This window comes from Magallana gigas, chromosome 4 (genome assembly GCF_963853765.1).
Source record: "Magallana gigas chromosome 4, xbMagGiga1.1, whole genome shotgun sequence".
NCBI classification, from domain to species: Eukaryota; Metazoa; Mollusca; class Bivalvia; order Ostreida; family Ostreidae; genus Magallana; species Magallana gigas.
Window position 1 is genome coordinate 30860865 of NC_088856.1, and position 22006 is coordinate 30882870.

The window sequence follows — 22006 nt, forward strand, 5'->3', positions numbered from 1 at the left end:
TCCCCACCCTCTTTTTTTATTTTTCGGAAAAACAGTAAATACTGTTATAGATATTCAAAAGTAATAATGTTCATATAGAAAGAATGAACCACAAGGTGACAGTGTGAATTTACATATTGTGGTTATTCACGCCCGTTGTTACATGCACTTTTGCGACTTCAAAGACGCGTGTGTATGAAATTATAAAAATAATGACAACACTGATTTAAAATGAGGTAAAATGACTTATAAATAGTTTTGTAAACTTTCTAATTAATAATTTCAACAAAACGGATTGATTAACACTTTGCACAGTCATTTTACTTCTCAGACAATGTAATATAAAAATATTTAGAAATTATAACAAATAACAATTTAACATGTGAAAGGAACATTATCAATTTTCTGAAAAGCTCGCTTTATTATTTATTTATCACCTACAATACCATTTATGTCTAATTGACAGCCACATGAATTGTTGAGGCGTAAAAAAGGAGCCACAACCAAATATAGTACTCTACTAAACTTCCCTTACAGCATTCTCACTGATAATTGAGGGGCTTGAGACAAAATTTGTTAAGGGGGGGGGGGTCTTGGAACAGCCGCGTGTAGCTGTTGAAAATCAAACACGGCGCTGTAAATGACACTAACCCGTGTCATCTCTGGTTTTTTTTTTAATACAAAATTTATAATTTATAACTCATGATCAACTCGAGATTGGTATATGTTCAAGATCTGGTATTTTATTGATGACGTTCGTGGTATGATGGAGAATAAGGTCCGCGGCATCTCTTTGATGCTAGCAATAGCTGTAGTAGCAAGCACGTAGGGGTGGGGGCAGACTCATCCCAAAAAAATTCTGGATCTCTTAAAAAAGATTCCTCTCCAAATCGTAAAAAAAATAAATCATAATCCTTGGAGGGGGAGGGGGTGAAGTGAAGCATAGTATATCTATTCATAACTTCGTGTTTACTCGCATTTCCTTATTATTTCCATTTCATTTTTTTCTCAAAAATACTCCCTAAAAGTGGATGGGGGGACTCGTATTCAATTTTTCATATGTAAGTTTAAGAGAAATGTTTGCTGCCACAAAAAAAGGGGGGGGGGGGTAGTTCAACCCACCACCCCACCCCTCTGATACTTCGTGCCCGAGTTGAATTAAGAATCTTCATCGACGCTAGGTACATGTACTAACATTGCCTTCATGACACCTTAGTAAGGCCGACTTTAGTTTTCATTGCGCACGTTTTTGCGCATTCTAGTAAAATACAGTGTATTTAATATACTTTGAATGAAATTTTTTCTAAATCAGTTAAAAAATTGAATACAATAAACAAAATATAGATAAAAATATTAAGATTTTTAAGGAAAAATTTATTTTTCAAACGATTTTGCCGTTGTAGGTGAGCGTTGCCATTGTGCTTTAATAACGTTACAGTATGATCAAATGAAGCTTTGTAGGAGTACGCAGTAAGAAATAACGTAAAAGAAAAAGTAAAAATCGCATGCCGTTGAAAATCTACACACAGAATAATGCTATCCGCCAGGGTATTTTTCTTAATTTTTTAATTAATCCATTCTACCAATCTATATTTGTAATACTTCAAATATATTGCCAAATATGGTGCATTTTAATATTTTGAGATGGTCTCCACTAAAAACCAGACGGTAGATTTTACTACTTTTAATATATAAGGCAGAAAATGATATTACTTATCACATATTACAATTTGAGATTATTTTTTTTAAATCTGCTTCGAATTGAAAATGATAATTTCCTATACATTCCTATTGTAAAAGTACCTGTATTTTGAGATGGCACCTTAAAAGAACCAGACAGTCGATTACCTTAAAACTCTGTAAATTAACTAGGATTGGTGTAAATTACATATGGTTAAAAAAAATTTCTATTGTATCTTTTCCACACCCCCCCCCCAAAAAAAAAATAAATAAAAAATCGGCCTCCTTAAATCACATATACCTTAAACAACAAAGCTATAAAGTGTAAAGAATGACCAAAACTCGTGACAACTTTAATAAAATCATCCAAAAATAGGTCAATTTATCTTTGATGGGCGTGGCAATTAAATATGATTGTAACATACCAATTTTACATATCGAAAAATATAAGCTGTCTATTTACCTTTAGATATTACAAATATTTTTATCTTTCCTTTGCAACGCAAATATATTTTTATATTCGACCTCGGCCACCGTCCCGGTATTTATCTAATGTGGTCCATGCGAATTTTTTTGTTACAGAGTGTCAAACTCATGTTTTGGAATTCTTTTAATATTAACGAAAATCCTATAAAGATATGTTTTATGAAACCTATATAGGTCTGAACAGATTAGTGGAGATTTGTCTTATCAGCAGGGAGTATTTGCTTTGTTATTCAGTTGTATCTAATTTTTGACACCCCTGGATAACCTAGATCATCCGGATGAAATATATTTTTTACAGGTCAAATATTTGATATCTTAGATATTGTAAAAGTAATGTGATAAAATTCAACTTGGCTGAGAATTTGTTCGCATCTAATTCAAAATAAGATCCTGTTGTCTTCTTCATACTAAATTAATTGTCCTGTTAATAATCTGATGAATTTCATTCAGAACACCCCCTCCCCCCCCCCCCCTCCACAAATATGAAGTACCTTAATGTGGTGCAGAAGTCTTGCATTGAAAATTGAAATAAATAATTAATCAAAGCTGCATCATTGTACTTTTATAGCGTATATTTTATTTTAAAATGGGTTTAAGGAGTCGAAGAACGCAAAGACATAGCAAAATGCATTTCGTTGTCAATTCTGAATTTTATGGCAAAATAAATTATAAAGGACCACTAAAATGTAATTTACAATTTATGAATATTATAAACAAGAAAAAGAAAAAAAAATGTGTGGCACTTTATAACAGAATTACGTACTATATGTATTATATGACCTGGTGCGTATCACAATTTATTAACACAGGTACAATTCTATCATAACATGTATATTGATCATATAATTCATAAATGCGATAATGCACGTTTAAATACACAATCATATTAAAGATGCACACAAACTCAACATAAAATTATTACGAATTCTTTTATTGGCTTCTCTCAGTCGAACATACATGTAAACCATGTGCTTTCTAGTACAAAAATCCCCCCCCCCCCAAAAAAAAAAAAAAAAAAAAAATTCAAAGCAAAAATAACACAAAACAAAAAAAACCGAGAAAAAAATGTCAAAAAGACAGACAAAAACATTGTCAAATAATTCTATAAGATATACCTGTAGCTACATGTAGCACTTTCTCGAACACACACAATGCAACTTAATACATTCATGTAGGTCAACCGTTGAATGATCAATATTTCGTTCTTTTTGCTTCAGTGTTACGTGAAAAATGGTTTTATATTTTCGAACTTTTACTACAGAATAATCCACTCGCTGCATTATGTTATCTTTATTCTTTTTCTTCCACATTTTCTATGTGTTGTAGTCTTTATAAAGTAGACCTGTAAAAGAGGCAACTTATCAACATTCTGAATTTGGTAACCAGATTCTATGTACAGATGACACAAATATGCAACACTTTAAAAATATAATAAATTCTATTTTCAGATCATGCAACAACGATTTTTATTCAGTTTTTCAGTATTTTAAAAACACTATTTAAAACAAATTCACAACAAATGACAAAGCTGATAGCATCCGTTTTGTTCTTTAAAAACCTTTAATAAACACACGAAGAAGCATTTTAAAGACCCATATATACAATGTACTGACCTGCTATACACCCTGTTAGGAAACACGCCACGTTTCCAGCCACCATGGCTCTCACGACAATCTGCGCCAAATCCCCCCGCCGTGAGGGGACCAGTGCCGACATCCCACCCAGAAATATCCCCATAGATCCGATGTTGGAAAAACCGCATAATGCATAGGTGGCTATCACCTCAGATTTGCCCTACAGTGTAAAATAAACTATATATTGATAAAATAACGGTCTTCCAGTTATGCCTGACAAATCATCATAATTAATTGATTTTTCCCCCCAGATATACAAGTTACAATCCCGAACAACTTAATTTTAGTTTAGAAAAGTTAATAATCATAAATATTAAAAGTGTAGTTGCCACTGCATATGTAATTTAAACCTGTATGCTAAGAAAGTTCAAAACAAAACAAAATATATAAAAAAAACTTTTAAAAATCAAAAATGAGAGAAATTAACAAGCACACACTTTTATTTAGAGACCTAAATAAGATGGCTAAAAATCGCCAAGAAAATGCATTTGCGACCGTTTATAAAATTAGCAAATTCATGAAAGGGAAGCAACTTTATATATTTTACCGACATGATTCCTTTCTTCAGCGTTTGATTGACATATGGCAGCACTATATCATCTCCCTGATAGTACCAGTCCGCCGACGAGTTCCACTGAGCGGTATAGTCCGTGAAATTCTTTTTATTGGCAATGAGAACGGAAAGTTCCTTGTAGGCCAGAAACTCGTTGGTAAATGTCTTGATGCCAACTAGCTCGGCCACTTTACGACAGTCAGAAACATCCGTACCCATGAAGTATGCGATCGGGTAAAACACATAAGAACAAATAAGCTGCCAACGAAACAAATTGTACACATGAAATATGTGATCAAATAGAACACATAAGAACATATCTTCTACCAACAAACAAATCGTACACATTGTGAGATCTTTGGATGAGTAAAAACTCTATCAAACATGACCTTCATTGCATACTAGTAATTAATTCAGTTTAATTTATAGGCTTAAGGCTGAATGTGCTATTTTTTATTTCTTAACATATAGTCTAGCTGTATTGCATTGTAACTCAAAGCAAGACACATGTTTCTTACATCTTTGAATTAAAATTATTTATATTTGCCAATTTTAATTTCATTTTAACAAAAATGTGTTAATTATAACTTTTTAGCCTCTTTCAAAAGCAACACTTTAAACAAAAATACTAAATTGGAAACCTGGAACGAGAGCCCATCCACTCCGACACGGTCACCGAACCAGTCCAAGGTCATGTTGACGAATTCAAGGACACAGAGGAAGGCCATGACATTCACCGCAATGGCGGCCACGACTTTGACAGAGTTACTTGCTCCTGACGAAATGGCTTCAATGACATTTCTGTCTTTCCTGTAACAAGATAACTTAAAGTCTTAAATATATCTGAGCAGTGACCAATCGATGCTCACGTTAAAAGAATTTTATGCAAAGTGCATGTGAAACTTTTTAATTATCTTATTTGAGGAAAAAATGGGACATCTTTTAAAAAAAATTTTAACATTGTTTTTTTTGGTACCTAAAAGTGAGAACAATGATACGTAATATCAATAAGTCTCATACGATTTGCCCATTTTGTCAAAATCCTGTTTTCTGGTCCGTTCGGTCTCTGGGTAGGCGAGTTTGGAGATGGCTAGAGCCGCAGGGGCGGACATAACGGAGGCGGTGATTAGGTGGTTAGCGGGCACCTACAAAAAATACAAATTGCAACGATTGAGGTAAAGAACAAGCTTTTGTCATTTGCAAAAATGTATAAACACTATAAAATTTATCAAACAAGAAGAAAAACAACAACACTAACAACAAGATGAAAGAGAGAGAGAGAGAGAGAGAGAGAGAGAGAGAGAGAGAGAGAGAGAGAGAGAGAGAGAGAGAGAGAGAGGAGATTTGATGATACATGTGATTAATGATGATGAAGATAATGATGAAATGTATGTATACCCCGAAGTTGATATAGGCTCCAAGCACGGACCCAGCTATTGTAGCAAACCCCCCTGTCATAACGGCATGAAGTTCTGACTTTGTCATGTCCTTTAGGAATGGTTGAATCATCAATGGAGCCTCGGTCTCAAATTAAAAAAAAATATTTACAAAATTGAAATGAAAGTACAGTTGTCGCTTGCAAGAGTTATGATTATCAACGCAAAAATATGTATTACAGACAAACTATCTAAATAAATATGTATAAGAACTCACCATGCCTACAAATATGTTTCCTGCGGCGTTCAGTGATTCGGCGGGAGAAGTTCCTAAACAGAAGGAAAGGAACATGCCCATTTTTTTGACGATCACTTGCATCACCCCGAGGTAGTATAAGACTGACGTCACGGTGTAAAAATATACCACCACTGGAAGCACCTGTCACGAAAAGAGAGAGAAAGAATTAGAGAGAGAGAGAGAGAGAGAGATAGAGAGAGAGAGAGATGAGATGAGATGAGATATAGTATGTTTAAACCAAGAGAATAAGATGACGTGAGTATGAAATTCAAAAAGTGAAAGAGGAAAAGAATGCAAGAGAAATGAAGAATATATAAGGTAAATTTTCGGGAACTTTCTTTTAATGCCATAATTTGCTGATGAAATGCACTTACTCTGAAAGCAAAGAGTGAGTACGTGGTAACCAGAATATCACCAAAGAGGAACGTAGCACCGGCATTTGAGTAGTTGAGAAACTCTGTCACTCGATCCCCTAACCATTGAAATGCCTGGTAACCCCACGACGTCCTCAGGATAACCAAAGCAAAGATGTACTGCAATGCAAAACCCCAGAACACTGGCCGCCACTTCACCTTTGAACATTAAGAAAAGTATCGATATCGGTTCACTTGGTACATTTAAGGAGGCTTAGTGATAAAACAATACCAATAAGATACTGTATACGGGTTTATTTATGCCTCGTGTAATTTTCGCCCTTCTACATATGCAATTCGTTTTGCCCCGTCTTGAATTCGCCAGGACACAGTTATTTGAGACACTGGGAATTCGCCCAGTCTTAAATTTGCCCCTGACAACAAGGGCAAAAAGAGCGAATATAAAACGGAGGCGAATATTATATATATCTTTTTTTTCTTTCAGGTATGACTTTTTTAAGCTACATGTATAACATATAATCTAGTTAAGAAAAATTCGTTATATTTAAACTTTTAGATTTTAAGTATTTCTTTGTGAATGCAAAATGCATTGAAATACATCATAAAGATGCTGTGAAAAGTGATGCAAATAAATACCTTTGCAGGGTTCTTTGAGAATACGTAAAAGATGATAATATACAGTGCCAGACCGGCAACAGAGATGGCATTTTGTGGGTAGTCCAAGAGAACGTCATAGATGATATATGCAGCGAGGGCAATAAACACTGCCAGCATAAGGAACCTAAGTAAATTTAAACTATTATATTCAACTCAAAATGTCTAGAATGTAAGAACTTATATTTTGCATGAGTTGTTCGTCTTCCCTGCAACACAACGGTATATACAGATTACAAACAAACCATATTTATAAAAACTTTTGGTATTTATGAGCAAAAGTGTGAATTTATTTCATAAATTGCAAAAGCAGTATCGATCGACCAAAATTTGATTAATACTTTAACATATAACTGCTAACATTGTTAAATATCAAATTAAATTTGAAAAATTTACAAACCTTCCCGTGTGTCGCTTTATCTTTTTTATTTTCTTTTCTTTGGACAACGACCTTTGTTCCGAGCTAAATTTAAATTTGAAGCCAGACAATCGGTTGAAGGTGTAAAGCAAAAGAATTAAAACTCCCAAAATGGTACACACTAATAGACGGATGGAACCCTCATCCCCAAACCTGTAGTACATAGCATAGCCAAAATATGCGAAATACAGTAGTAAAAGCACAAGTTTGAATAACAGTTTGATTTTTGATCCATGTTTGCTGAGAGTACCCACGACTCCGGTTTGGATTTTATTTGCGACTCGAGCACATCCGGTGTAAACTTCATCATCCGAATTTTCTTCTATTTCAAATTTGATGCTATTATGTTGTACGGAATCGGGGTGGTCTGATAATCCATTCTAAAAACCATGAAAAAAACACATTTAAAAATAATTTTATATCAATGATATGTTAGGTCTAAATCTTAAAGTAATGACATTAGAAAGACTACCTGCAATATAACCTTCTAAAACAGGATCTTTTGGAGATGTCAATAAATCATTGCATAATTGAACCAACAAAACCAGGATCTACATTTTTTTCTTACGCTTGTACCTAACATTAGCATAGGAACTCTTTGAAATAAATAATACAGGCAGTAGGGAAACTTGTTTGAAGGTTCAAAGTTAGATGAATTCCTTTTTAGGTCACCTGAGTCACTGGTCTTTGTTCGCCGTCGTGCGTCGTGCGACGTTTGACGTCCGTTAACAATTTTACATTATTTTCTAACTTCTTGAAAACTAAAATACCATTTGCTGATTGGTTTGAATCATCTATGGGATATGAGAAATCGAATTTGCGAAATTAATTACTGTTCCATCTCTGGAACCTCATTGGCTAAATGTTACCAAATATAAAAAACGCACCTACTTCTCTTCTCCCACATAGAAAAAGTTAAATGCATGGCAGTGGTATTCATAAAACCTTCTACTTAAATTGTGAAATTTATAGCCACGGGATGATGGGTTCAGGACTTCGGGGCGGGGCCAATAGGGTCATATACTGAGAATGTATCAAATGTTAGAATGTCTATTTCTATGAGTGAATGCATGATTATCGTAATGACGTCCATAATGAAGCCCTCTACCATAACTGTAAAATTCATGGGCCCTAGGTCAGGGGGTCAGGACGTTTGCTGTGGCCATTATGGTCATTAAATGTATAGTGAAAATGTACATGTATATAGTCTTAGAAACCATGTAGCTTTGAATAGATGTTTGCAAACATCAAAATGATTAAAACCTTGGGACACAGTCAGAGAGGTATCGGATTTGGGGTAAGACTCCAAAATGAAGCTTAAGATGTAAACATAATAAGACTCCGTGACAGGTCCATCTGGAACTATGTTCCCATGTGACCGTTAAAGCCTGTGGGCCTCTTGTTAGAGATCACATGCAACGCAGTACACACCTCTGTAGATCTGTATCCTAAGTTTGTCACTCCTTGGTTTGCGGGTTTCATTTCTATAGAAGTCACTTCACTGTCCATCGTCGGCGGTCTCTATGGCAAATGTAAAAACAAAAGGTGCAAGATGACTTTAAATTGCCGAAATGCAGAATTGAAACATGTATTTCCGTACATGTACATGTATGTATTAATTGAAACTGCAATTTTCAGACATATACTTTCTTACTAAGATAGGATTTATCTTTTTACTGTGACAGTAACGTTCCCTACGATTCAATAATTTTTCGACTCCCCCGAAAATTAGACACCACGAATTAAATCAATCTAAAAGCCAATATTTGGTCGTTCAAATACTGTCATTGGCTGCAATTTGGGTCATTTTATCTTTGGTTGTATACCTTTGCATCTAAAACAACTGTCACATCAAACGGGATATTTATGTAATGCTGTTTCTACTTTAAGAGTGGTAATGATACTTGTAAAATTCAATTTTGATACCGATTTGATTTATTAGAAAAAGATAAACAGACAATGACCTAAATCGCATTTAAGTGTCTTTCAAGAACATACGCACCTTTAAAGCTTTGAATTTAGAAAAATCTAAGGAAATCATAAGATTTATTTGACCTAATCTAAATCAGGAGAAATTTCCCTTGAATATATATAAAATGTCTTGGTGCGAGGTGTGCACCCTCCTTTTTTCTCCATTTATTGTCTAGCCTATTCTGCCTTAAATCTAAGACTGTCAATTGAAAGATAACAGATTTTATGTGTTCTAAGAGGGTCTTTTAGTGCATTTTGGCACAAAATCCGGATGTTTGTACAGAAGGCCTTGTTAGGATATAATTTGCTATTGAGAGTGGTTAAACAAAGTCGTTGCAGCGATTTATCTTTGGACAATGATAACGATATCAAATTTTCAACAAAACTAGTCTTCGAATGTGTACATAAAATATTTCACTACGATATGGACAAAATTGAAGATTTAATTACATTACGGAATATGCACTGTAAAAAAAATTATTATTTAGCGCCGTTTTAAACGCATGTGTTTTATCTCAAGACACTTTATGTTAAAAAGGTACGCAGAATTCAAACAAGGTTTAATTATAAAATGTAAAGGTATTAAAAACTAAAATGTTGAAATGCTTCTATTACAATTTTGTGTTTATACCTAAAAACAATTCTCATAGTATTAGCAAATCATAATACTTTTAAAATATTCATGTAATTGAATGCACACATACGTTCACCTTTCTGATATAAATAGAAATCACCAACGTCTAAAATATCTTTCTTATGTACAACTTTATCAAATAAAGTTATCATTGTAACTACTTAAAATGTTAAAAATATTATAGAGATATTTATAAAAATACTGTTACAGCAAACACATTTTAATCTTTAGGGTAGTAAATGTTATATATCGGAGGGGCTTCTACTTTGATTTTAAATATATATTATATACAGCTTACTCCACTTATATTGAACTCGCTTATTTTGAAATTCCGCTTATTTTGAAATAGAAATAAATCCCCAGATTTTACCTCTCATATTCTTTGCATTGATTTCACGGATAAAATGAAATCGGTTATTTTGAAATATCGCTTATATTGAAGCCACTGATCGGTCCCCAAAGGTGATAATTAGTTGTTTTTATAACGGTTATATTGAAGTTCTCCCTGGCGGCTGTCGTCACGGTTGGTGACAGTAATTATGCCAGACTTACCGGTGTGAATTGATAAGTTTCTTTTCATGTGTGTTTTTATACTTTTATTAAAAACTAAAATTTATTCACTGTTTACGAATAAGAATGTATTGAGGCTAGACGTAAAATGGAAACCCCACGGAAAAGAAATACCTTATCTCCGGACGCTCAATACAAACTAGTTATGTCTATTGATGAAAGAACAAAGCCTAAATTCGAAATAGCTAAGGATTTTGAGATTATCGCGTGTACACCTACGATGATATACAAGCAGCGCTCAGCAATATTTGAAGCGTTTGAGTGTGGTGATTTTTCTAAAACGTAAAAGAATGCCATCCGAGATTATGATGAGGTTTAAGATAGTAACAAAACAAAACTTACAAAACTTTCGGATATAATTTTAATCAAACTTTCAAGGACTAATGTTCCATGTAATCCGTTTATTGTAATAGATAAATGATGATCTAATAATTTGTTCGGGTTTGGTTTTCTATGCTTACATCGGGATTGAACTTTCCAAAATGGCGGCTTCATGTCAGTCAATTTCGCTAATATTGAAATACGGATATATTGAAATAATTTGCATGGTCCCCTAAATTTCAATATATCCGGAGTAGGCTGTATAATGGTATTTTCTATAAAACAAAATCGTACAATTCAGATGACCACTCCATTTTTTGTCAGGTTTCTCTATTTTGAAGTAAGATACTACATACTTCGTACCCTTTTTTTTAAATTATAAAAACATTTTCAAACTTGGTCGCACATTGCTACCCCCATAAGTCCTTTTTTCTAAAAAGGGTATGTATTAGGTATTTTTTGGCTGAAATAGCACAACTTGGTATTCAAATTAATAATAAACAAGAGTGAAATCAAACGCACTGTATATCGCTGCAATAAAAATCAGAGAAGAGATAAATATGATGCTGCCTATATGATATGGTCAAACTCTACTCTAGATATAATTGAAAACCAGAGCTAGCTTGTATTGCAACTAAAAACCGCTCTCGAAATACATATGAAATTTCAAACATTGAAAGTGATCGTTAAATTCAAGGGAGTACATGTAATCAAAATATTTTATAACGCCTTTTGCATGTACATGCCATATAAAAAAGTTTCAATATATCCCTGCAAACTCTCGGTTGTTGTAAAGATTATAAACGAATTGTCAATCAGATTAAGAATATTTTTTTCTCATTCAGTTTTTAATGGAGTCTATACATTGTTTCAAAATATGTTTTGTGCAGCGTCAAAATGAAGTGTGTGTAACCAATGGTAGTATTAAGTATGTTGAGCGCCACCATTAAAGAGTCTCATTTTCTAACATGTTATAAATTATTTTTATCTACATGCCCCTGCGCGTTTAATGTGTATACAGGGAAGAAAATACCCACTAGATTAGACCCACTCCAACAGACTTCCGGTATGATTAGAATATAACCACACATGCATACAAAGAAACATTTTCACAGTTTTCAAGAAAAAATATCAATTCAGAATTTTTTGCGAGCATGCAATATGATGTGTACTATAATATTTTCTTCCAGATATTGATATAGTAAAATTTATTGCCAACCCTTACACTAGAAAAATCAATGCATTAAGAAATTAATTTCTTATTGACCTATTGAAAATACTAAAAAGGCATGAATCATTCAAATAGAGTTGCCTTTCTTTGATAAAAGACCATGTGCTTGGTTGATAAAAAAGATATTTTTGGGGGCAAATATTTGTATAAATTCTATAGGACGCTTTTCTAAACTTACGCAGTTTTATTTTAATTCCCACTAAAACAAATTGTGTTTTTATTACGTGCACGTATAGCTTTAAACAGCCATATTGTTAGTTCCACAATGTTTCAAGTAATAAAACTTTTATTGAAAATGAATTAAATTGCTTTTACTTTTTCATTCTAAATCAACATTTCAATGCAACAATATATTCGGAAACTATATATTTCAGCTGAAATACCCCCATCAACCTGTCAAATTCAATAAAAAGCAGGCAAAGTTCAGTATATTTCGAGGCAATAAAATCAAAGAATAGAGAAATATATTGCATGTGATCATACAAATCTGATCAAACTTTATTTCCGAGAAAAAAACAAATTCACTATTTTTAATGATTTCTTAATTGATTGATTTTACAATCCAGCAAAACAACTTGTCTGGGTATAAATGTACGCATTCATTGAACTTTTCAAAGGTGCTTTCATATACCAGCATGCATTGTTTAGATATTCCAATGTCAACATTAATACAAGTACATGTAGCTATAATAAATACATACAATCATACATGTAGTTCATAAACAAATGTGGAAATTGAAATATTATGAGAAAAAATGTTCACATTTTTTATATGTAGAGTTGCACGTACAAGAAACATAATAATCTTCGATTTAAATTCATTGATAGCGATTTTAAATGTATCGACCGGCGGCGCGTCCTACTTTAAAATACAGATATGTTGTTCCAAAGTTATTTCAACTGAGGCATAAGTTGATCTTTAATCTATTTTAGAACCATGCATGAGCAAAATGAAAATAAATAATCGGCGTAAAACTGAACTGCTATGTGAACATTTAGAATCGCATATATAGGAATTACAACACAAACATTAGCTGCAGGACTGTAGCTCCCCGTGAGAAAAAATTCGGATGGACGACCTGGGAGCTACAGTGCCCCCATAGTAAAAAACTGCAATTTACGGCGCACAAAAAATTGCGCTAGGTATTTTGACATTCGAGGAAGAGCGGAGATTTCACGTCTGCTGCTTGCCGCCGCTGGCGTACAGTACGCAGACGACAGAATTAAACGCGAAGATTGGCCAGCGCTTAAACAAAGTAAGTTCTCACATACTTAAATATACCCGACGATATAAAATACATAAGCTCATGTGTCTATGCAGACAACCTTTTTCCAGATGTATTTTTTAATATTTCTTATCGGTGGATGGGAGGGATAGGGATGAGAATACTATTTGAATAGAATTTATATAAAGCATGAAATTTGTACACAAGTTGAAAAATCATTGTTAAATTCATAGTATATATATACATTGTAATTATAAGTATGTAGAAATGTTAACCTTGAACGATGTTTATTATTATTTTTGTATTTAACATTAAAACATGATTATGATTAATTACGATAACGCGCGAATTTCTCCTTGTGATAAGAATTCTTTACATACAGAATTGTTTACTAATTGGATTTAACCATGCATTCAATCTATTGATCATATGACTGAGAAACGTAGATTAATTTTTCAAAACGTTTTAATTTCATGGTTCGATTGATTGCACGCTACAAGTAGCACTTGGTGCAAGATGAAAGAAAGAGAATGAAAAGGGGGGGGGGGGAAATTCATCAATGATAATATCGATATTTCGAATGACTGATAGTCTTTGCGTACAACATTTTTTCTTTTGTTAAAAAAGAAGATCGAGCAAGGCACCTATATGTACGAAACCATGCACCGTAAATTAATGACTAGTGTGTGCATGCTGAACTAAGTAATAAATTTAAAGCACAATTATCATGTTACACACAACTTCGTGAATGTACATATACCACTGATGACGTATAACTAATTGATGACAAAAAAAGGAAAAGAAATATTTGAAATAACATTTTTTTCCTACTTAATTAAACACATTGACATGCCAATTTATTTTTTAATCCTTTAAAGTCGAAAGAATCCACTTACATGTAAGATTGAGCATGCATGTGTCGATTACCCTTTCAGATTCTATTATCTTGGTGCAGGTGCACTGGTCCCCCTTTTTATATAACCCACTAAATCACTTTTTATTCTAAAACTTAGAATCATAATTATTTATATTCATCAACAAACATGTATATACGGGAGGAACATTTTCTATTTTTTTTTAAATTTTAGATTCGAAAGAAAAAATATGACTTTTAATGATTGACATTTACATGTACTAGTACCGATTCATGAGAAGCGGAACAAATACACGACATGTTAAAATATTTGTTAAGATCGTATTATTTAACAGAGCACAATTTATAGAATATGTATAAAAGCCAAATAGTCATGTATATGTGCATTTATAAAATGTTCCTAATGCATGGTGTTGTTTAATTTATTTTTAGAAACGCCTCAGGGGCAGCTACCCATTCTAACGATTGACGACGCAGCCACTTTGCCCCAAAGTCTGGCGATAGCAAGGTTTCTGGCTCGAGAATTTGGTGAGAAAGAATTTTGAAAATTATGAAGTGAACGTATTTCAAAGTTTTGTTATATACACAGTAGAGGCGTTTTGTAGATGTGGAGTTCTTTTTTTTTTTACGTCTGTTCATACATTCATGTAATTATTCTTGTTCGTAAGCGTGGAATACAAACTCAATGTGCAGCAGAGTGGGGGCGGAGGAGTGGGGATGGGGTGGGGTTGTAAGGTTAATCGCGGTACATTGTATTTATAACTATTTTTAGAATTCTCAGGTTGATTTTCCGAATTAAAAATCCATTTTCGTCAGTCCTCAAAATTCTAATCTTTTGTGGGGGAGGGGGGGGGGTATAAGGTGTTAAGAAGGGATGTCAGGTTAACTGCGGTGCAGTGTAAAGTTTAAACAAGTTTTAGAATTCTACTGCTAAAGTTAATTTTTCCTGGATTAAAAGACTTAGTTAAGTGAAATTTTAACCACGTTAAATGAGGAGGGCTTCGCCCCCCCCCCCAATTTTCCCCGATGTCGACAGCTTTATTATTTCATTTTAGTGTATTAACATTCCGGTAATTCAATATGGATAACATCCTCGTTTAGGTCTTAGCGGGAAAACTAATTTGGAGCAAGCGCAGTGCGATGTCATCGTCCAGACGACAGAAGACTTGCGAGCGGAATGGGTGAAGGTCTTCCGAGAGGCGGATGAGACCAAAAAAGTAATTTTACACACCCCCCCCCCCCCACCACACACACCCACAAAATGATGATTATGTTAACGATCGATGTTTGAAATTAATCTTTTTTACGATTTAGTTGTTAAATATTGCCAATTTCAAGCCTTAAGCCATACCAAAATTCTTGATGTTTAAAGTTTTCATATACTTATTATCATACCATCAAAAGGGGTTTTCCTATGATTATCCTCCCCCCCCCCCCCCCAACAACCCCCCCCCCCCCACACACACAAAAACACTGTGTATATTCTGAAGGTGTGATCTCTGTTTATCTTTTTAAAGGCTGAGCTACAGAAGAAGTTGGTCGAAGAAATCGTCCCAAAATTTTGGAAAATTTTCCAGGACACACTGAGTTCCAATTCTTCAGGATATATGGTTGGAGACGGAGTATGTTTTTTAAACATATGCTTCATAAATTTATTTTCATATCATGCACAAATGTATGCAAATTTGATCTTAGTCTCATTTTTCACAATACATTAGTTTAAGCTTGCCCCAGTATTATGGCATGGCTTTGGTGACATAACCTGAGGTATCTGTACGTATCTACTTTTCTTCATTTTGTGATATGATACAGAGATCCATGAAAAAAGAAAACAATTCTTGAAAACCTCGAACGTTAATATTACTGTACATGCAAATCACATTGATACTGCCTTATTGTGTCATGCATATTGAATATACATTGTATTTACGATTGTGCATCCAATCAACATTAACAAAGAATATTGATAATTTATCAAATATTATCGAGTCTTGACGGGGGGGGGGGGGGGGGGGGGGTAGTCAAGTATAAAAGTAAGCCAAACATTGACAAAGAGAGATAACTCTAGCTAATTTTTTGGATGCAATTAAACGCGCAGGAAAGATGTATCTAGATATTTTACTTTACCCGGCTATTAAAGGTGTTTAAGTAAAATAAATAAATAAATAAAATGATTATATAATGACAAAGTAACAAACCCATATTCTATAAACGCTGCAATTATTAAAATGAAGTTGTAATTTTGTGCGAAACAATAATTAATCAAAATCAATCAATTTCTTAAAATGTCAATGTTTTTTTTTTGTAGATGTTTTGAATTTAAACAATCTTAACTTGTAATATAATAAAGTCCAGAATCTATTTTCATCTTTTTAGTTAACGTTGGGCGATCTCGCCGTATATGACGTCATGGAGATTCATACGCGAGATTATCCAGATCTCATCAAGAACTTTCCACAACTTCAGAAGCATAGGCAGAAGGTGGCGAGCACACCAAACATAAAGAAATATCTAGAAAATCGACCGGTTACCCTGTTCTGAGAGTTTTGTCCATATGCATGTATCCAATATTTTGTAGACAAGTGAAAGGACTTCACTTTTTGATTCGGTTCAGTTAAGTTGTTACATTTATCCGACGTCAAACAGTGTAGTAACGGTACCGGTATTTCGAAAACATCATCATCAAAGCCCTTCACAGTCATAAAATCTATACATACTTGTATTTACCACTTTGATTTTGAGCATTGATGTTTTCTAGTATACATGGTATTGTGAAACGTGATCAACTCTGCTGCCCTAACCTGACATACAATCTACATGTATACAGCGCCAGATATTGTTTTATGATATTAATTATCTATATGATAAGGTTACGCAGTTGTATATTCATGGTACTACATTTTATAAAATTTGAATAAAATTGACAGAAATTATGACTTTTCAATTTATTAGTTGCTTTTTGCTACTTTTAAGAATAAATTTTAATCCCGAACTACATTTTTTCCAAATATATAACAGTCGTCCGAAAACTCCCTTTTTTCGCGTATTATTTAAACAATAAAATGCTTTCTTTGGTGATTCATAAGGTATGGAAGTAACAACTGCAGAAATACATAAAATACATGACCGGCGTTAGTCGTTAGTTCGAGTCGCACGTTGGTAAATTGCTGCATATTACATGTATATGTTGTGTCCGCAGACAAATCACTTTATCTACACTGTCTCAGTCCACCCAGCTGCCACTGGGTACAGGCGTACGTTGTGGGTTAGTCTGCGATATAATGACGTCTCCTTGTCTCTCATCCGCAGAAGTACTGCGTAAACCGGAGATAATCAACGTTCACTTACACCTTCTTGGCTCGGAGTAGGATTTAACTAACTTATTATATCCCATATACACAATAAAATATATTTCATCAATTGATTTTTTTCCCGGGGTGTGGGTATGAGAGAAGCGCACTTTGAAATATGAAAATGCAAAACTCACTTAATAGATAGCTTTTTATTGTGTTGTACATAATAAAGAGAAAATACTATAAAGTCGGTAGAATAAAATATGACAATCAAAGGTTTTAATCAACGATTGTGTTTTTCAAATACAGGTACAAGTAGTACATATACCTATTCATTATTAAGCAACACGTGTCCATACTATCCACATAGCATCTCGATTCTCTATATTATAAACCATGACCGAAGCTGCTGAGGTACATGTACATATGAATATTAATAATTATATTATAAACCGTCGTATATTTTTACAGACTGGCAATGAATCTATATACCATTGAAAATAGTTTCACAAAATGGCAGACTCTAATAGGTTTATTAGTATATTAGGTAAGGGTATCAAGTCATTGATATAGTGGAAGGGAGCAATTTAAGTAAACATAATTGAGTATTCAATTCAAGATATTAAACATTTGTACTGCAGAATTGAGTATAGAAAATGTAACTGAAGGAGATGCGATTGTTAAATTCTAACAGAGCAATGAGGAAATTAACTATTATTAACAGAGTTTACTTTTAGCGGTGATATTACAAAAAGTAGAAAACTAAACATGAGGTACGGGAGGTAACTCGAGTGAATTAACGTTGTCAGGTGACTCATTGCGTACAGCCATGTTTTATAGAGTGGGTAGATAGATTTGAGCAAGGTATGTATTCCTCTTTTGAATTCTCCATCAACTCGCCTTGAGAGTTGTTTTATAAAATTGTTATCAAATATATGTTTAGCAATATTTGGAAAAGGCCTTATACCTAACTTCTACTCTAAAACTACTTTCACTTTTGATGCAACTGTACTGTATATATTTTTATTTTGAAATAAATATTTTTAGACGCAAATAATAAATACAGGTTGATTGTGTTTTATTAAATATTTACTAGTAAAGTGTGTTGGCATACGCTCACAAAGATTTTCTTTGCAACAAAAACAAGGACGGGACTTTTTTAATTTAAAAAAAAACATCACTATCCGGCTATATACTTTTTTTTTCATCACAGTACACATCTTTATGTACACCATTTACATACAAACTTAGTCACAAGCTTCATATATTTTTATTTGTAGATCAACTATGGATCCCCATAACAGTGCCCAGGATGTACACCGATGTGACCTTTGTGAGACCGCCATAGTTCACAGCTACTGTGACTTTTGTCATGTCAACCTCTGTAAGCCCTGTGTAGTAGATCACATCTCTGATGGATATGACAAACATAAAATAGTCCCTTTTCAAAAACGTAGATCAACTCTCATTTATCCAAAATGTGAAATACATCCACACAAAAATTGTGAATTTCAGTGCAAAGATTGCAACAACAGTTTGGTTTGTTCTTCTTGTACTGCATCTGAACAACACAGGGGACATATTTTCGTCGATATATCAACTGTTTACAAGGCACAGAAAGAAAATATTGAAAAGGATACAGAAGAGTTTGTAAACACTATTTCTCCTACATATGAAGAAATTGCACGCGACCTGGAAAATCAGCTTGCCAACCTGGATGGAGGATATGAAAAACTTACAACAACAATGTCCAAACAAGGAGAGCAATGGCACAGAGAAGTTGACATCATCATCAACAAAATGAAAACTGAAATAAACGAGATAAAAGTGAAACACAGAGACATTTTACAGAAACATTTGGATGAAATCAAACAGATACAGTCTCTCATAAAGCAAACACTTCTGGCCATTAAAGAAATTGAGAAATCCACTGAAGTATCTCCTGCCATTAAATACAACTCTAAGATCAGAGAGTTCAGCAAGTTTCCACCTAAGATTGAGGTATTACTGCCAAAATTCATTCCAAAACCAATAGACCATGAGAAGCTGTATAGTTTGGTTGGACAGATCACCCCATTATCTACTGCTACAGAAGAAAATGTCTTGTTATTGAACCAACCCACCACTTCAGTCAGAGAACTACTAGATGAACCAAAGCTTGTTGCCACAATACAGACTGGGTATGAAAATCTACGCAATGTTACCTGTCTTAATGATGGTAGCATATGGACGAGTGGAAAGACCAATGACATCAAATGCTTCAACACTAAAGGTTTACTCCTTCAGACAATCAAGAAAAAATCAGGTAAATTCCCCCAAAATATAGCTGTAGACAGTGATGGGGGTCTACTGTATATTAGTGGGGCAATAAAGACAATAAATAAAGTAAAGAATGGACAGACAGAAGTGTTGATCAGATTACAGGGATGGAAGCCTAGTCAGCTGTGTGTCACCTCTACTGGTGATCTCCTGGTTACCATGTTCAGTGATGATAAAACTCAATCCAAAGTTGTCCGTTACTCTGGATCCACTGAGAAACAAACCATTCAATTTGATGATGGAGGTAAACCTCTGTACTCTGGGAATAATAATACTAAATTCATTACAGAGAACAGAAACCATGACATCTGTGTAGCTGACTGGGGGGCTGGTGCAGTAGTGGTGGTTAATCAGGACGGGAAACTCAGATGGAGATACACCGGTCATCCCTCAGTTACCAAGAAGAAAGCATTTAGACCCTGGGGTATCACAACAGACAGTCAGAGTCATATCCTGCCAGCAGATCATTACAACGATTGTATCCACATTCTGGATCAGAATGGACAGTTTCTCCGTTACATTGATAACTGTGATCTGCAGTATCCTTATGGTTTGTGTGTGGACAATGATGACAATCTGTTTGTGTGTGAGAACAACAAAGGCAATGTTAAGAAAATCAAATATTCAAAATAGATACTGTAACTTGTGATTGATGTAAACAAACATGATTGCCATTTTCTAATCTTTTCACTGAATTATATAATGAGATACAATACGAATTTCATCATAAACATGTAATTATGTTTATTCATGTTTTTAACAATAAAATGTGGTTATAAATAGTGTACATGTGTTTTATTGTAGATGGATTTTGCCATTGTTTTAGAGTGTTTTGAACAATTTAAAAGTGTATTTTAAAGATACATTGTACCACTGAACTCGGAATTCATATCATGTGTAATACCGGTAACTACCATGTACATATCCCCCACCCTCTTTTTTTATTTTTTGGAAAAGCATGTAAATACTGTTATAGAAATTCAAAATTAATAATGTTCATGTGAAAAGAATGAACCACAAGGTGACAGTGTGAATTTACATATTGTGGTTATTTACGCCGGTTGTTACGTGCGCTTTTGCGACTTCAAAGACGCGTGTGTATGAAGTATAAGAATAATGACAACACTGATTCAATTAATTAAATGAGGTAAAATGACTTTTAAATAGTTTTGAAAACTTTCTAATTAATAGTTGCAACAAAACGGATTGATTAACACTTTACACAATCATTTTACTTTTCAGACAATGTTATATATAAATCTCTAGAAATTATAACAAATAATTTAATATCTGAAAGGAACATAATCAATTTTCTGAAAGGCTCGGTTTTTTTATTCACCTACAATACCATTAATGTCGCATTGACAGCTATATGAAATGTTGAGCCGCAAAAAACAGAGCTCAATCAAACATTGTACTCTTCTAAACTTCCCTTACAGCATTCTCACTGATAATTGAGGGGCTGGAGACCAAATTTGTTCCGGAGGGGGTGTCTTGGAACAGCCGCTTGTAGCTGTTGAAAATCAAACGTGGCGCTGTAAATGACACTAACCTCTGTCATCTCTGTTTGTTTATTTTAAATACAAAGTTTATAAGTTATAACTCATGATCAAATTGAGATTGGTATTATAATAATTATGTTCAAGATCTGGTATTTTATTGATGACGTTCGTGTTATATCGCGGCATCTCTTTGATGTCAGCAATAACTGTAGTAGCAGGCACGTACATAGCATCGTTTTTGAAGGGGTGGGGGCAGACTCTTCCCAAAAAATCCTGGATCTCTTAATAAAAGATTCCTGAGGCTCTCCAAATCGTAAAAAAAAATCATAATCCATGGAGGGGGAGGCGGGTGAAGCATTGTATATCTATTTATAACTTCGTGTTTACTCGCATTTCCTTATCTCCATTTCTTTTTTTTTTTCAAAAACACTCCCTAAAGGTTGGGTGGGTGGGTGGGGGGGGGGGGGGGACTCGTGTATTCAATTTTTCATATGTTAGTTTAAGAGAAATGTTTGCTGCCACAAAAAGTGTGTTGGGGGGGGGGGGTTTCAACCCACCACCCACCCCTCTGATATTTCGTGCTTGAGTTGAATTAAGAATCTTTATCGACGCT

The 22006-nt window shown here is 34.0% G+C and overlaps 3 protein-coding genes across 3 annotated transcripts; 2 read left to right on the forward strand and 1 right to left on the reverse strand.

Annotated features, from left to right (window-relative positions):
• Nucleotides 1–3231: 3231 nt before the first annotated feature.
• Nucleotides 3232–9040, reverse strand: LOC117680518 (solute carrier family 28 member 3-like). The gene is made up of 11 exons (XM_066082026.1): nucleotides 8884–9040; nucleotides 7435–7832; nucleotides 7017–7161; nucleotides 6381–6578; nucleotides 5986–6147; nucleotides 5731–5856; nucleotides 5353–5477; nucleotides 4974–5142; nucleotides 4327–4590; nucleotides 3759–3939; nucleotides 3232–3487 (listed from the first exon to the last, which is right to left on the reverse strand). The coding sequence occupies exons 1-11, from the start codon at nucleotides 8959–8961 to the stop codon at nucleotides 3459–3461; spliced, it is 1875 nt and encodes a 624-aa protein (XP_065938098.1). The 5' UTR covers nucleotides 8962–9040; the 3' UTR covers nucleotides 3232–3458.
• Nucleotides 9041–11845: 2805 nt separating this feature from the next.
• LOC136275048 (glutathione S-transferase 1-like) lies at nucleotides 11846–17189 on the forward strand. The gene is made up of 6 exons (XM_066083315.1): nucleotides 11846–11850; nucleotides 13323–13435; nucleotides 14712–14807; nucleotides 15381–15496; nucleotides 15797–15901; nucleotides 16656–17189. The coding sequence occupies exons 1-6, from the start codon at nucleotides 11846–11848 to the stop codon at nucleotides 16818–16820; spliced, it is 600 nt and encodes a 199-aa protein (XP_065939387.1). The 3' UTR covers nucleotides 16821–17189.
• Nucleotides 17190–18342: 1153 nt separating this feature from the next.
• Nucleotides 18343–20625, forward strand: LOC117683281 (tripartite motif-containing protein 2-like). The gene is made up of 2 exons (XM_066082028.1): nucleotides 18343–18436; nucleotides 18853–20625. Exon 2 carries the CDS (start codon nucleotides 18860–18862, stop codon nucleotides 20522–20524), a length of 1665 nt encoding a protein of 554 aa, XP_065938100.1. The 5' UTR covers nucleotides 18343–18436; nucleotides 18853–18859; the 3' UTR covers nucleotides 20525–20625.
• Nucleotides 20626–22006: the final 1381 nt, after the last annotated feature.